This window comes from Hylobates moloch, unplaced genomic scaffold, assembly GCF_009828535.3.
Source record: "Hylobates moloch isolate HMO894 unplaced genomic scaffold, HMol_V3 SCAFFOLD_11, whole genome shotgun sequence".
NCBI lineage: Eukaryota > Metazoa > Chordata > Mammalia > Primates > Hylobatidae > Hylobates > Hylobates moloch.
This window is the reverse complement of record NW_026652286.1, coordinates 98125541-98141931: the sequence shown is the minus strand read 5'-3', so window position 1 is coordinate 98141931 and position 16391 is coordinate 98125541. Positions and strand designations below refer to the sequence as shown.

Below are 16391 nucleotides of genomic sequence, written 5' to 3'. Positions count from 1 at the left end.
CTTTCTTTCTTTCTTTCTTTCTTTTTGAAATGGAGTCTTGCTCTGTTGCCCAGGCTGGAGTGCAGTGACTCAATATTGGCTCACTGCAGCCTCCACCTCCCAGGTTCAAGTGATTCTTCTGTCTCTGCCTCCTCAATAGCTGGGATTACAGGTGCCCACAACCATGCCCAGCTAATTTTTGTATTTTTAGTAGAGATGGGGTTCTACTATTTTGGCCAGACTGGTCTTGAACTCCTGACCTCAAGTGATCCACCCGTCTTGGCCTCCCAAAGTGCTGGGATTACAGGTACGAGCCACTGTGCCCAGCCTTCAAATTAGTTTTGTACATAGTGTGAGGTCAGGGTCAGGTCTCATTTTTTTAAATTTTTGATATAAAGTCTTGCTGTTTCCCAGGTTGGTCTTGAGCTCCTTGGCTCAAGCCATCCTCCTGCTTCAGCCCCCCAAATTGCTGGGACTACCGAGGCACTCCACAGTGCTGGGCTTCAAGGTTTATTTTTCTGCATATGGCTATTCAATTATTCCAGTACCATTCATTGAAAATCTTATCCCTTCCCCATTAAATTGTTTTGGCATCTTTGTTGAAAATCAATTGATCACATATGTGTGGATCTACTTCCAAATTCTTTATTCTGTTTCAATGATATATATATACATGTGTCTTTTTTTATCATCCCTAATTTATTTTAAAATGTGTCTATCTTTATGCCAATCCCACACTGTATTGATTACTGTAGCTTTATGGTAAGTCTTGAAATAAAGTAGTATAAGTTCTCCAACTGTGTCCTTTTTTTTCTTTCCAAATTTGTTTTAGTTATTTTAGGTTCTTTACATTTCCATATAAATCTTGGAATTAGCGGATGAATTTTTGCAAAAAATCTTGCTGGAAATTTGACTTTGATTGTGTAGAATCTACAGACCAATTTATATATGTAGATCAATTTATCATGTTAATGTGATGAATTACATTAATTGATTTTCAAATATTAAACCAGCATTTTATTTTAAAATAAACCCCACTTAGTTGTGATATTTTATCTTTTTTGTATAATGTGGGATTTGATTTGCCGATATTTTATTAAATATTTTTGCATCATGTTCTTTTTCTGAAATTTTATTTTGTTCTAATGTCATAAAATAAGTTGGAAATTATCCTCTCTATCTCTACTTTGTGAAAGAATTTGTATTACATTGGTATTATTTCTTCCTTGAATGTTTGATAGAGTATACTAGTGAAAGCATCTGGACCTAGGGTTTTCTCTGTGGAAGATTTCCGATTACAAGTTCAATTTTACTGAGTCAGGTTTGATAAGTTACATTTCTCAAGGAATTTATCTATTTAATCGTTGAATGCATTGACCATTCATTTGTTTATAATTTTGTTTTGTTATTGAAAATGTCTGTAAGATTTATAGTGATGTTCCCTTTTTTATTCCTGACATTGTTAATTTGTGTTCTCTCTCCCTCCATCCCTCTCTCACTCTCTCTTGTCAGCTGGTCTGTGGGATTATCACCTTTATTAATCTTTTCAGAGAACCACTTTTGATTTCTTTGATTTCCTTTATTGTTTGTTAACTTTTTAGTTTATTGATTCCCTCTCTTAGCTTTATTATTTCCTTCCTTCTACTTAGTGGGAGTTTAATTTGCCCTCATTTTTTTAGCTTCTTAAGGCAGGAAATTTGATTGTATTTTAAACTTAAAAAAAAACTTAAAGCTATAAAATTCCTTTTAAGCACTGTTTTAGCTGAATTCTAATATTTTGATTGGGTATGTTTTCATCATTCAATTAAAAACATAGTTTCTAATTTTTTCTTGCAATTTCTTCTTTAACCCATAGGTTATTTGGAAGTTTGCCACTGAATTTCAAAGTGATTGGGAGATTTTATAGCTATCTTGTTAAAAATTGATTTCTAATTTAATTTTGTCAGAGAACATACTTTGTATGACTTAAATCTTTTAAAATACGTTAAGACTGATTTAGGGTCCAGCATATGGTACATCTTAGTGAATGTAATATGTGTCATTGGAAATGATGTGCATTCTGCAATTGTTGGTTGTAATGTGCTATAAATGTCAACTAGGTTAACTAGGTTGATAGTATTGTTGAATTCCTCTGTGTTCCAAATGATATTTTTTGTCTGTTCTATCAATTAATGAGAAAGGTTTATTAATATCTCCAACCATTATTGTGCATTTATTTCTATTTCTTTAGTTCTGTTGATTTTTGTTTTATATATTTTGAAGCTCTGAGTACATCTCCCTGATGAGTTGATCCTTTTATCCTTATGAAGTGTCAGTCTTTCTCTGTAATATTTATTTTAAAATCTACTTTGTCTGATACGAATGTAGCCACTCAAGCTTTCTTATGCATACTGTTTGCAAAGTGTGTGTGTGTGTGTGTGTGTGTGTGTGTATCTATCTCAATCCTTTGAGTTTCTGCCTATCTCTGTCTTTTTATTTAAAGTGTGTTTTTGCAGGTAGCATATAGTTGGATCTTGCTTTTATATTCAGTCTGACAATTTATGCTTCTTGATTATTGTGTTTAGTTTATTTGCATAGTGTGTAGTCCATTGACATTTGGCATAATATTGATAATTTGTGTTGAAGTGTATTGTCTTCATTTCTGATTGTCCCATCTAGTTTTGTTGCTGTTTTGTTGTTTCTCTGTTCCACACTTTTTGTCTTCTTTTGGGTTAATCAAATATTCTTTGGCTTTCCATCTTATGTCTTCTGTTGGATTTTTATCTATACCTCGTCGTATTTTTTTTTAGTGGTTTCTCTAGGGATTACACTATACATTATTAAGTTATCATAGTCCGTTTAGAATTAATATTGTGCACTTTACATAAAATGTAAAACACTTGTCACAGTATAAAGTCTATTCCTTCCATCTTTTGTGCTATAATTGTCATATATTTTATTTCAATCTACATTATATATTCCACAACACAAAGTTATTATTTTTGCTTTAGACAGTTAGTTGTCTTTTAAGAAAATCAAAAGAAGGAAAAAAAAAGATACTTTTAAAATATTTACCTACATATTTATCATTTCTGGCGTTCCTTATTTTTTCCTGAAGATTCTGATTTTCTATCATTTCCTTTCAACTCAAAATACGTTTTATAGCATTTCTTTTAGTGTAGAGCCACAGGTGACAGATTCCTTCAGCTTTCATTTATTTATTTCATTTATTTCATGTTTTTCCCTTCTTTCAAAACACACAGGCTTGCACTGCCTGTGTCCAGTGCCTGAAAACAATTGGCTCATAGATTTTGTCCAGCTTGTAGTTGTTTATGGTAGGAGGGGTAAGTCCAATACTAGTTACTCTGTCATGGCTGAAAGGGGCCATCTTTTCTGTTTTTGCTTTCTAGAATTCCTTTTATTCAAGTATTGGACTTCTGAAGCTGATCTTCTGAATATTTTTCCCCGCCCATATTCTATCTGCTTATTTTCTTTCACTCTCCAGGGGACTTCCCCAGCCTTCAGCTCGATGGAAAAGTCTAAATTTTCTATCATACCTTTAATTTCTAAGAGCCCTTTCCAGTTTTTACAAAATTTGTGTGTTTTTTAAAATTTTTTTCTGGTCTTAGTAAGTGTACATCTTTGTAATTTTTAAATTAATTCTGATAAATAGGACACATTTGGAGGAAGCAAGGTGTTCTGTTATCCTTCTGAAGGCAGGTGTAGCAGTTTCTTAGAAGAGGTTTCTTCTGCTCTCTCTCTTGCTTTTGATTTCCCTCCTCTATACATTTTTGTCTTTCATGTTGGGGATTATTCTCAAATGTCTGGCAATCCTTGAGCATCTTTTCATATTTAAAAGTGAGGCTTTATGGCCAGGCATGGTAGCTTACACCTATAATCCCAGGACTTTGGGAGGACAAGGCAGGAGGATCCCTTGAGCCTAGGAGTTTGTGAACAGCCCCATCTCTACAAGTCTACCAAAAAAAAAAAAAAAATGCAAAAAGGTAGCCAGGCATGGTGGATGGAGTGCACTTGTAGTCCCAACTACTTGGGAGGCCGAGGCAGGAGGATTACTTGAGTCCAGGATTTTCAAGACCAGCCTGGCCAACATAGTGAGACCCTGTCTCTACAAAAAGTAAAAAAAAAAAACATTAGCCGGGCCTGGTGGCACGCACCTGTAGTCCCAGCTACTTGGGAGGCTGAGGCTAGAGAATCGCTTGAGCTTAGGAGTTTGAGGCTACAGTGAGCTATGATTACACCATTGCACACCAGCCTGTGCAACAGAGCAAGCCCCTGTCTCTAAAAACATTAATTTAAAAAAAAGTGGCTGGTGATCGCTCACGCCTGTAATCTCAACACTTTAGGAGGCCGAGGCGGGTGGATTGGTTGAACTTAGGAGTTTGAGACCAGCCTAGGAAACATGGCAAGTTCCCCATCTCTACAAAAAATACAAAAATTAGCTGGGCATGGTGGCATGCGTCAGTAGTCCCAATTATTCAGGAGGCTGAGGTGGGAGGATTGCTTGAGCCCGGGAGGCAGAGGTTGCAGTGAGCTGAGATCAAGCCACTCCCCTTCAGCCTAGGTGACAGAGTGAAACCCTTGAAAAAAAAAAAGTGAGGCCCTAGAAGACTATGGGGTCAGGGCTTGTTTCCTGCTGGATCACAGTGCCAGTAAGGACCTATGCGTCTTGTTCGGAGATCTTGACAGTTGGCATGTATTTGTAGACTTATAGTATCCATAGAGAGGTGTCCTCCAATGGCTTGACGGACAGAATAAACCAGCTGCCAGTGTCCTTGGAGCCTAATCAGGGAAGGAGGCCAGAGGTCTGTCTGGTGAGTCATTCTGTAGAGTCTTACATCCTCTCTCTGTTTTCGGTAAGAACCCTCACCCTCACTTTTAGGTGGCCTGGTGCTCTGAGTCCAGAGCCTCCAGTTCAACCTGCTCAGAGTGAAGTCTACAGTCCTTTTGAGCTGAAAGGATGCAGTTCCCTTTCTATCGGGGTTGGAAGAAGACACTTGGGTCTCACTATTCTTGATGAAGAATACCAGCAAATCTTCTTTACATAGCCCCACTATGCTGCCCCTCAGGGGTCTGCAATTCCTAAGCCATTCAGCATCTGCTGTGTGACCCCCTTTACCTTGGGCAGACTCCTCTCGCCAAGTTTAACCCTGCTGAGCCTGCTAGGCCGGCGTCTGTTTTCTGGCATTTCTCTTGCTGTTGTCTTTTCTCCTGTTCACTTTGTCCCTTTTGGGTTATTCTTTTTTGATCCCTTGACTCTCATTTTAGTAGGGTTTGAGGAGGAAGGGCTGATAAATGTGTGCCCAATCTCCTGTGTACCCACCTTCTACTATAAAGAAATGGAAACAGGAAATCATTTTAAAAATTATGTTATGGGCTGGGTGTGGTGGCTCGCACCTGTAAGCACAGCACTTTGGGAGGCTGAAGTAGGAAGATCACTTGAGCCTAGGAGTTAGAAGCCAGCCTGGGTAAAGATAAAGAGGGAGTATTGGACTTAATCTTTACAAAAAAATGAAAAAGTTTGCCATGAGTGGGGGTGTGCATCTATGTTCCTAGCTACTTGGGAGGCCGAGGTGGAAGAATTGCCTGAGCCCGGGAAGGGAAGGCTGCAGTGGACTTTGATCATTGATCATGTCATTGGACTCCAGCATGGGTGATATTGTGAGACTCTGTTTAAAAAAAAAAAAAAAAGAAAGTTATTATGTGGATGATGCAAGAGAGACTGTGGAACTCTACTCAGAGTTTCCTTGTAAGCTTGGTCGTACACTAGGAACTTGGTGAATAAATAAATGTACATTTACATTTTTAGGTCAAAATAATTTGCTTGAGTTGATATGTCTGTAGGAGTCATTATTATTTTTTTTTTCACAATTTACCACTTTTATTGGGGCTTTCAATTAAGCAATCTATTCTATTCCTGTGATGTAAAACACAGTTTCCTTTTACCTTATAACCTTTATTTAATAGCAGACAGTGGTTGTCTGGATAAGAGGAAATTGGAAGTCCAGGATAGTGAATTATGTCTTCCATATTTTTGAGACAGGATCTCACTATGTCACGTAGGCTACAGTATAGTGGCAACAGTCATGGCTCACTGCAGCCTCCACCTCCCTGGCTCAAGCAATCCTCCCACCTCAGTCTCCTGAGTAGCTGGGACTACAGGTGTGCACCACCATGCCTGGCTAATTTTGTTCATTTTTTTTGTAGAGACAGAGTTTCACTATGTTGCCCAGGCTAGGCTCAAGTGACCCTCCCACCTTGGCCTCCCAAATTGCGGAGATTACAGGCATGAGATACCATGCCCAGTCACATCTTCCTCTTTTCCAGGTGACTAAATAGCTAAGTTACCTGTGGAAGTGGACTGAATCTAGATGATAGTACTGCTCTCAGTCTTCTCTTTTTCAATTGTTCATTAATTCTTTCAACAAATATGTGTTGGCTGCATGCCCTAGTGCATCTCCCTATGGGAATGCACAACCATTGACTTAATCCACACAGATGTTTCCTGGTTGTTCGTAAGCATAAAAGGGACATAGTTACCAGGCACAGTGGCTCACACCTGTAATCCCACTCGGGAGGCTGAGGTGGGAGGATTGCTTGAGGCCAGGAGTTTGAGACCAGCCTGGGCAACACAGTGAGACCCCTATCTCTAAAAAAATTCAAAACAAAAAAAATCTTAGTCATGTGTGGTGGCACCTGCCTGTAGTCCCAGCTACTTGGGAGTCTGAGGCAGGAGGATCACTCGAGCAAAGGAGTTAGAGGCTGCAGTGAACCATGATTGTGCCACTGCATTCCAGCTTGTGTGACACAGCGAGACCCTGTGTCTAAAAAAAAAAAAAAAATGGGACACAGTTGTGGTGAATTTCTTTTTTTTTTTTTTTACTTTTTGTCTGAAGATAAAAATGTATCTTTGTTCTCTTAATTTTTGTCAGGGGGGCAACCACTCATGTCAAACAATAGTGGTAAGGGGAGGAAAATATTATGCAAAGGGCTAAATATGCTGTAAAAATTACCTTTTCTATGAATGGGGTCATTTGAAACACTTTAATAAAATAAACTGGTTAATAGTCATTATTGGAATCAAGGACTCCACATAATTTTAATCATCATTCAGAATACTGTGCAGCAAGATTTAGCAATGTTATAGGCCTCAGGGAAGGTTTTCTGTATTTCTTTTCAAGTTTCAAGCTTTCACGTTATAGTCCTGGAGGCACACTCTTCCCAAAAGCAGGAAGAAGAAACAGCTTGCTGAATAGTATGGCCAGACCCCTTTCTGGATTCAAATCTTCTCAATTCTGGGAGAACGTCATTTGGAAGAGTGACTTTTCTTGGAAGAGCATAGTTCAGTTCAGTAGTATCCAAACAGCTAGCAAGTATTTTTTTTTTTTTTTTAGGCAGGATCTCACTTTGTCATCCAGGCTGGAGTGCAGTGGCATAATCACGGCTCACTGCAGCCTCTATCTCCATGGCTCAATTGATCCTCCCACATCAGCCTCCTGAGTAGTTGGGACTACAGATGTGCCATCATGCCTGACTAATTTTTCTATTTTTTGTAGAGATGGAGTCGCGCCATGTTGCCCAGGTTGGTCTCGAACTCCTGGACTCAAGCAATCCTCTCATCTCGGCCTCCCAAAGTGCTGGGATTACAGGTGTGAGCCACCACACCTGGTAACAACTAGCAGTTTTAGCTGACAAAGAAATTCAGCCCTAAATGACCTGGCCTGAAGTTATTTTTGACATGTAGCTTCCCCACTGCCGCACAAGGGACTAAAGGAACTCTCTACCACAATTTCTATGTCAGTGTCTTATGCTAGAATTAAGAGTATTTATATGCACAAGGGCTGTCATTTTTCAAAAACCTTTGTTTCTTCCTCTTTCGTTGTTTCCCCTCCAGCTCTCCACCCTGTGCACAAGATACTGTCCTGGTCAAGGAGGGGAGGGAGGGAGTCTGTAAACAGTGCCCGTAAAGAGGCAAGGGCTTGTGAAGTGATGGATGCTGTCGGAACAGAGCAAAGTCTGGCAGGATGGACAGAAAATGTGGGAACCAGGCCTAGGGAGGGTGGAAAGGGTGAGAGGATCAGAATCAAATGCTGGAGAGGGAGGTGAAGAGGCTGGGGCACGACGGAGGTGGGGAAGCCCAAGGATTAGGGGGTAACCCGCACATAGAGGGAAGGAGCCAGGGTTTTCTTGGCAGTATTTTGTGTCTACCTCTCCTTTTATTTTATTTTTTAGTGGCAGACTTCTGAAAGATAGGAAAATAAGGGATGAGTATGGTTCCCATAATAGTAGGAACTCACAGTACCTTTCATAAGCTTATAATTGATTTTCCCTTCTCTGTTTTCCCAAGCCTGACAATTCAGACCTGGAGGCTTTGTGCCTGAGAGGGGGAGGGGAGAGAAGCTCTACTAGTGCATCATTCTGGCCACAGCCCAGGCTTATTAGCATTTGAGCAGCATGAAGGATCTATCCCTAGAAGCTTCCTTCCTGCCTTCTTCCTGGAACTCCCCAAGGAGTGAGGACCTTGGGGAGGGAGGAGATGGTGTAGTTGAAAGAAGCAATATTAACAGTCAGGGAGTTAAACCCACTAAAATCAGCCACATTTCAGAAAATGTAAACATGCCATTTTTATATAGACTTAGTGCCCACCACCCCCTCCCCCCTGCCAAATCCTGGTTATAGACTAACAGTTGCTGTTAGATGCTTATGAAAAATAACCCCATTTCCCAGGACGAGCCTAGCTTGGGCTCACACTAACTTGGGCTGGGTTCATATTGATACATTTCTTCCTTTTTCTCCCCTAATTTTTGTCTGGAGGAAAAAATGTATCTTCGTTCTCTTAATTTTGGGCTAATTTCTACTGCAGGGTTTTCTGGCCTGAAGAAAGTTCTTCCATATGAGTGTAGTTGTGAACAAAGTGTAGCTCCAGGAGTTTTGTTCTGCATAGTGGGGAGCGGTGGAAACCATGAGGCCACCGCAGGTGGTGGACTTGGCAGAGAGAGGAGCATAAGGATTTGACAGCGGAAATAGATGTCACCATCTGGTACCCGGGCCCTTCAGATGATTCCATTACCTCCCTGTCCTACCCCATATCTAGGTTGAGTGCGGATGGCATTTGAGATATATTTGCTTAATTTTTTTCTTTTTTAATGATATAGTCCTGGTTTTAAGCAAATGGAGATAAAAGGTGATGTGCTCTGTTAGGGATGTCTGCCAAGGCAAAGCTCACAGAAGACGAGAGAAGTTTCTGAGGATAGACTACCTCTGACATTATTGCTTGGGTTGGAGCTGGGCTGTTTCCTGTAAGAAAAGGCAGAATACAAGCCCCAGGGAAGGGGCCAATCAGTGTGCCAGCTACTGGAGCGCAAGGAGGATTCATTCCTGGATGAGAGGTGACTCAGCAGAAAGATTTCGTAGAGACACCTCCTGCCTCTCCCTTGGATGACGTTCAAATCAGACTTCTAGACATACAGCTTGTTAGATGTTTAGTGATTAATTTTTGTGTGGGACTTGAATGTAAATGCTAGACTATGGCAGTTTGGGATATGGTCAGTTAAGCCAGATATGCTTTGAGTATCTTGTTAGATTGAAACATCTAGAATTTTGATGGCTGTGAACTTTGAGAATCTTACGTGGGATTATGGAATTATAGAGACACAGGGCAAATGAGATAAATGGGGTTCTCTTTCGTAGTTTTGTTGTTTAGTTCATGTGGTCAGGTTATTCAGTGGCATGTCCCATGTAGATTTCTTACATCTGCCATCAGCTATGACATCACACCTGGATTCCAGTAACAGGATGGTATTTCATCAAATTCTGAAAGTCATCATTATTTGGACTAGAACAACCTATTCCTTAAAATGCCTAGTAAGACGAAATCTGGAAACAACCCCCCAGGTTGGAACTCCTTAACAAAATCAGGGCACCTTTGCTGCAGTTGGTTGCAGTGTCACTTACCTGGAGAAGGTGCCTTGTTCACCCCAGGATGACCTGTCTGTGGATTAAAAAACGGTGCTGTTTCCTTTGAGTCAGAATGGTGCTGGCCACTCCCCTATCGTCTTTTCCTGCCAAGTTGGATTCAGTGCTGCATGCTGGATTTCTGGCATGCTGGAGTTAGTGATGGGGCAAAGATATGTCTGGAATTGGATGAAACTCTGGACACCTCTTCAGCTCCACTGTTTAGACAGCAGCTGGCTGGAGCGGCCTCCCAGTCAGTATCATCCATTCTCGAGACTAGAGGCAATCCCACTTCTGCCGGTGGTCACCCAGAATTCCATTTCCCCACCTCCTCTCCAGATCCATGAGAAAGAAGAGGAAGAGTTCAATGAGAAGAGTGAAAATGATTCTGGTATCAACGAAGAGCCTCTGCTAACAGCAGATCAGGTATGAGAATCTCTCCAGGTTATTGGGACCTTTTGTTCTTTTGATGGAGAAAAAGTTCAAGAGAACACAGTTGCCACATCCATTTAAGGCAGAAGAAAGATATGTGGTCATGTGGTGCCTGTGCTCATGACTCAGAGTATTTTTTGTTTCTTTTATTCTTTATACATATATATTTTTGAGACGGAGTCTTGCTCTGTCGCCCAGGCTGGAGTGCAGCGGCGTGATCTTGGCTCACTGCAACCTCTGCCTCCCAGGTTCAAGTGATTCTCCTGCCTCAGCCTCCCGAGTAGCTGGGATTACAGTGATGCACCACCATGCCTGGCTAATTTTTATAAAAAATTTTTTGGTAGAGATGTGGTTTTACCCTGTTGGCCAGGCTGGTCTCAAACTCCTAACCTCAAGTGATCTGCTCACCTCAACCTCCCAAAGTGCTGGGATTATAGGCATGAGCCACCGTGCCTGGCCTTTTTATTTTTTTTCATTTTGAGACAGGGTCTCACTTTGTCACCCAGGCCAGAGTGCAGTGGCACAGTCAGGGTTCACTGTAGCCTCAACCTCCTTAGCTCAAGTGATCCTCCTGCCTCAGGCCCCTAAGTAGCTGGGACTATAGGCATGCACCACTATGCCCAGCTAATTTTTTGTACTTTTAGTGGAGATGAGGTTTCACCATGCTGCCCAGGCTAGTCTCAAACTCCTGGACTCAAGCAATCCACCTGCCTTGGCCTCCCAAAGTGCTGGGATTACAGGCATGAGCCACGGTGCCTGTCCAACTCAGATTATTTTTGATAAGAGATTTCATTTCTCTTTCTGCATCAGGTTGCCCACCTGCAGTGAACATGAATGACACTCTTGACACTTGGGATAGTTGGGGTCAGTCTCTGATAGGAGCCAGAGATAGGCATAGTGTTTAGTAGCTATAATCCTGCTAAGCCTTCTTATTGAAATTCATTGTACTTGGAGTCAAGACACTTAAACAAGGGTCCCAAATACCTGTTTTTCCAAAAAGAGAAGTGACAGATGAGGCTTTTGTGTGATGGATATTTTCTTACATTTCATAGAACACTCAAAATTTTGGGCCTTCCGAAAGGAGTCTTAGAGCCACTTTGACTTTGTGGAAAAAAGATAGAGTGCTTCACATTCAATTGAGATCATCATAGCTTTAATAATTTATTACTTAGAGAGGATAATGTTCAGTTTCTGGATTCCTTATTCAATGTTTTAGTCAACAAATATTTATGGGTGCTTACTTTGAGCTAAACACTACACAAGTTTCCACAAAGTCTTTCTGCAAAGCTCCACTGGCAGCCTTCAGTGCCAGAAAGTGCTTTTTAGCAGCAATGGTGCTTTTTCATATCTGTGATAAAAAGGTAGGAATTGAAACATGTGAGGATTAGGAGACTGAAGAGAACCAGATTTTTAAAAATAGGGGCTAATAGCTATTCTTGTGACTTTAGGAGGAACTACAATTCAATGATATGAACTCAATTATAACTACTCGTAGAGAAAAGGACATTCAGCCATAAGACCCTGATAGGGACTTGTGTCATTTGATTGCATTCTGTAATATGGCTTTCAGTAGTCAAAGACTGGGTATTACCTAAGTTTGTGAGCAGAGGTGAGAAGATTTGGGAATAAGAATGGAAATTATTCTAAAGGAGGAGACCCTGAAGCCCCTTGCCTTTGGTCCAGCCCACTGTGAAGAAACCACCTCAAACACTGCAATGCTGGCCTCGGTGACTTAGTCCATCCGTGGAGAACAGACAAAGGTGAAGGCTGTGACAAAGCTCATCTAAAGACCTGCTTTCAGCAGCAGTCTTCTTTATTTGTAAATAATTAATGTACAAAGTAATTCACTCTTTTTTTTTTTTTTTTTGAAACAGGATCTGGCTCTGTTGCCCAGGCTGGAGTCCAGTGGCCCAATCTCGGTTCACTACAACCTCCGCCTCCTGGGCTCAGGCCATCCTCCCACCTCAGCCCCCCAAGTAGCGTGGACTACAGACACATGTCACCACAACTGGCTAATTTTTCTGTTTTTTGCAGAGATGGGGTCTCACCACGTTGCTCAGGCTGGTCTTGAACTCCTGAGCTCAAATTATCCACCTGCGTCGGCTTCCCAAAGTGCTGGGATTACAGGCATGAGACACCATGCCCAGCTAGTAATTCACTCTTGTTCCTTTTGGCAGATATCTAATTTTCCCTCCACTTCTGGGAGCTGGCTCCTGTCAATAGTCTAGATTAGAGCTGGGGTTCTCATCTATTTGCTGCTCTCTAGACTCCACCTATCCTTCTATTATTTCATTGTCTCTATTTTCATTGTTGCTGGGCAGCTTCAGTTCCTGTCTAGGTGAATTCTGGAGAAATAGCTGTTTTCCTCCCCATTTTGTGTTGTTCTAGGAGCACGCTATTTTTTACAGTCACATGTATTATGACAATTAATGGACTGGGTTTTGTGTTAAAGTCGGGTGAATGAAATATTTTCCCACTTAGAAACAGCTCAGGAAATTGAAGTAAATGTTCTCTTCCAGGCAGCTCTGCCTTGCTTCCTGAAAGAGTAGCTTATTTCCAATAAGTCATTTATCTAAATGGAGCTCTTGGAAGAGGTTTTACATTAAAGAGTGCCTTACATTAAAGAAAGAGTGTATGCAAGCCTTTGGTTGGAACTATTTTTATTATTCAGTATTTATTTAAAAACATTATTGCTTTAGAAATTTCCAGATAGCTAATTAGAAACATCCTTAACTGATCAAAATTCAAGCCAGAATTCCCCTCTAGCAGAGAACAGAGTTAGCACTCTCTTGTGTACCTTCTTCAGGTAATTGAGGAGATTGAGGAAATGATGCAGAACTCCCCAGACCCTGAGGAAGAAGAGGAGGTTCTGGAAGAAGAGGATGGAGGAGAAACTTCCTCCCAGGCAGACTCGGTCCTCCTGCAGGAGATGCAGGCGTTGACACAGACCTTCAACAACAACTGGTCCTACGAAGGTGAGGGCCCTGGGCGCTGGGCTGGCGGAGGAGTAAGCACGTGCTCGGGGCCAGGCTCTGGGCTGTGTGCTTTGTACATGGCTAATAGAACCCTGACTGCCTCAGAGCAGAGCCTTGCAGATCCAGGTGGTCAGCAATACCTTTCTTACTCAGCATCAGGAGAGAAGTTTGCATTTTTGAGAAAAGAATAAAGTAGTTGAGCAAAATTTAAATGTTAAAACTAACCAAAGAACAAGACTAAGGCAGAATAAGCAGAAGAAATCTGAACTACTATATAGAAGCAATGAATGATGCTACCAAAAAATCAATGAAAAAAAAAGGTAATAGTAACAGCTCATATTTTTGAAGTGCTTTCTATGCGCCAGACCTTATTCTAAGACTTTCTTTCTTTCTTTTTTTTTTTTTTTTGAGACAGAGTATCTCTCCTTCTGTCACCTAGGCTGGAGTGCAGTGGCATGGTCTTAGCTCACTGCAACCTCCACCTCCCAGGTTGAAGTGATTCTCAAGCCTCAGCCTCCTGAGTAGTTGGGACTATGGGCACGTGCCACCACACCCTGCTAATTTTTGTATTTTTGTAGAGACGAGGTTTCACCATGTTGGCAAGGCTGGTCTCAAACTCCTGGCCTCAAGTGATCTGCCTGCCTCAGCCTCCCAAAGTGCTGGGATTACAAGTGTGAGCCACTGCTCCTGGCCGTATTCTAAGACTTTCTATGCCTAATCTCATTTCATCTTCACACCAACCCCAGTTGGATCAAGCTAACTGAGTCTTTCAGAGGTTACATGACTTGTCCAAGGCCACTGTTAGGGAAATATGATTAGAAATGAGATTTCCTTCCTGTTCAGAAAACCTCTCCACAAAGACAGATGAGAAAGAAAACTATTTTATTACTATTTTTATTTATTTATTTACTTTTTAGAGAGAGAATCTCGCTCTGTCACCCAGGCTGGAGTGCAGTGGCATGATCTTGGCTCACTGCAGCCTCTGTCTCCCAGCTTCACGCGATTCTCCTGCCTCAGCCTCCCGAGTAGCCGGGATTACAGGCATGCATCACCATGCCCAGCTAATTTTTGTATTTTTAGTAGAGACAGGGTTTCTCCATGTTGGCCAGGTTGGTCTCAAACTCCTGACCTCAGGTGATCCGCCCCTCTCAGCCTCCCAAAATGCTGGCATTACAGGCGTGAGCCACCATGCCCGGCCTAGAAAACTATTTTATCATTGAATAAGCATTAAACCAGGATGGGAACCACATCACAGACAACTCTCTAAAGAGACTGCAAAGACAGAAAGCAGTCTCACTCTTGTGTAGCTAAGTGGATAAATGGAACCCATTATATTGAGTAGGTTTTGCAATTTGGAGTCGGACGGGAGTAAGGCCCCTCTGCTCGGAACAATGAGAGATGATTATGTTTCTTTTTCTTTTCTTTCTTTCCTTCTTTTTTTTTTTGTGAGACAGAGTCTTGCTCTGTTGCCCAGGCTGGAGTGCAGTGGCATGATCTCTGCTCACTGCAACCTCCGCCTCCTGGGTTCAAACAGTTCTCCTGCCTCATCCTCCCAAGTAGCTGGGATTACAGGCATGTGCCACTACGCCTGGCTACTAATTTTTGTATTCTTAGTAGAGATGAGGTTTCACCATTTTGGCCAAGGTGGTCTCGAACTCTTGACCTCATGATCTAACTGCCTCGGCCTCCCAAAGTGCTAGGATTACAGGCATGAGCCACTGCGCCTGGCCTGATTATTATATTTCAAAGCAGTAACCCCCAGGCCCTTGAAGAAACCCTCCTGAATTATAAGAATGATAAGAGGCTTATTTAGCCATGACAATAATTTAATGTAAATGTAACATACGTTTATTTTAAAGATTTAATCTAATTCTTTGAGAGATTGAAAAGGATAGGTAGAAGAAATTCTGAAAGAAAAGGGAGGTGGGGGAGAGGAAAAGTCTCTTCCCTTATTTTCAACAGGGAGAATCAAGCCTCTAATTTAAAATTTGTATTTGCGCTTAGTCCATGCAGAAATCATAAGGGGTGAAGCCAACATTTGAAGCCAGGTAGGTTAACTCCAGAGGCCATCCTCTTAACTCTCTGACACGGGTTTATAGTAATTATGACTGTGCACAAGAAACGGCTGGATGAAGCATGAAATGAAAAAGTGTAACACAGCAAAGGCAGAACAATTCACCAGCCGTAGGGTATCAAACGCCCATGCTGCAGAAGGGGCCCCATCCTAGGAGTCGATCCACCCGTGGGGAGATGGGAACTTAGAAACAGTGGAGGGAGAAGGTGGGTTGGTCAGGGTTCAAAGGTCAATCGCGGGTTAGAAGTGGTGAAAGCAGAGGCAGAATCTGGAGGCCTGCATCCTGCAAGTCAGACTTTGGCTCTGAATAGCAGCGGCAGGAGGTGGCCGGCAGAGAGTCCACTCGGTGCTGAACTGGACTTGGCTGCCTCGCTGCATTCCCGACTGCCCTTGTCAGGCCTTTCCCAGCCACACAAAGGTCCCAAAGATAGACGGCGTTCAGCAAAAGACTTGTAAAAACAGCTGAAAGGCAGAGTGAAATGGCAAAAAAACAGAAAGGGGAGAGGGCAGCTCCAAAGAGCAGAATAAGGGGAAAGCCCAACCAAGTCAGCAAATATCCGGGCGAAGCAGAAACAAAGAGGAAGAGGAAAATGGATTCTGAGGTGAAAGTGAAGGACATCATTAGACGCTGTACATTTAAAAATAACTAAAAGAGTGTAATTGGATTGTTTGTGACATAAAGGAAAAATGCCTTAGGGAGTGGATACCTCATTCTCCATGATGTGATTATTACGCATTGCATGTCTGTATCGAAACATCTCATGTGCCCCATAAACACATACACCCACTATGTACCCACAAAAATTAAAAATTAAAAATCAGTCAATCAATCAATTCTTCCTCCCCTGCCACAAAAAGATACCATTAGATGGAGACACATTTAAAAAGATGTTTCCCAAGTATATTTTATTTTTTCAAATATTTTTTCAAATAATATATATGTGTGTGTGTATGTGTGTGTGTGTGTATATATATATATA

General features: G+C 41.6%; 1 protein-coding gene across 1 annotated transcript in view; it reads left to right on the top strand.

Annotated features, from left to right (window-relative positions):
- The window catches only part of FEZ1 (fasciculation and elongation protein zeta 1), a 50027-nt gene that overhangs the window by 21978 nt on the left and 11658 nt on the right, over positions 1-16391 (top strand). Inside the window, exons 4-5 of the mRNA XM_032167817.2 lie at positions 10270-10356; positions 13169-13337. Of these exons, the coding sequence (XP_032023708.1) occupies positions 10270-10356; positions 13169-13337 (256 nt within the window). The remainder of the gene's footprint in view (positions 1-10269; positions 10357-13168; positions 13338-16391) is intronic.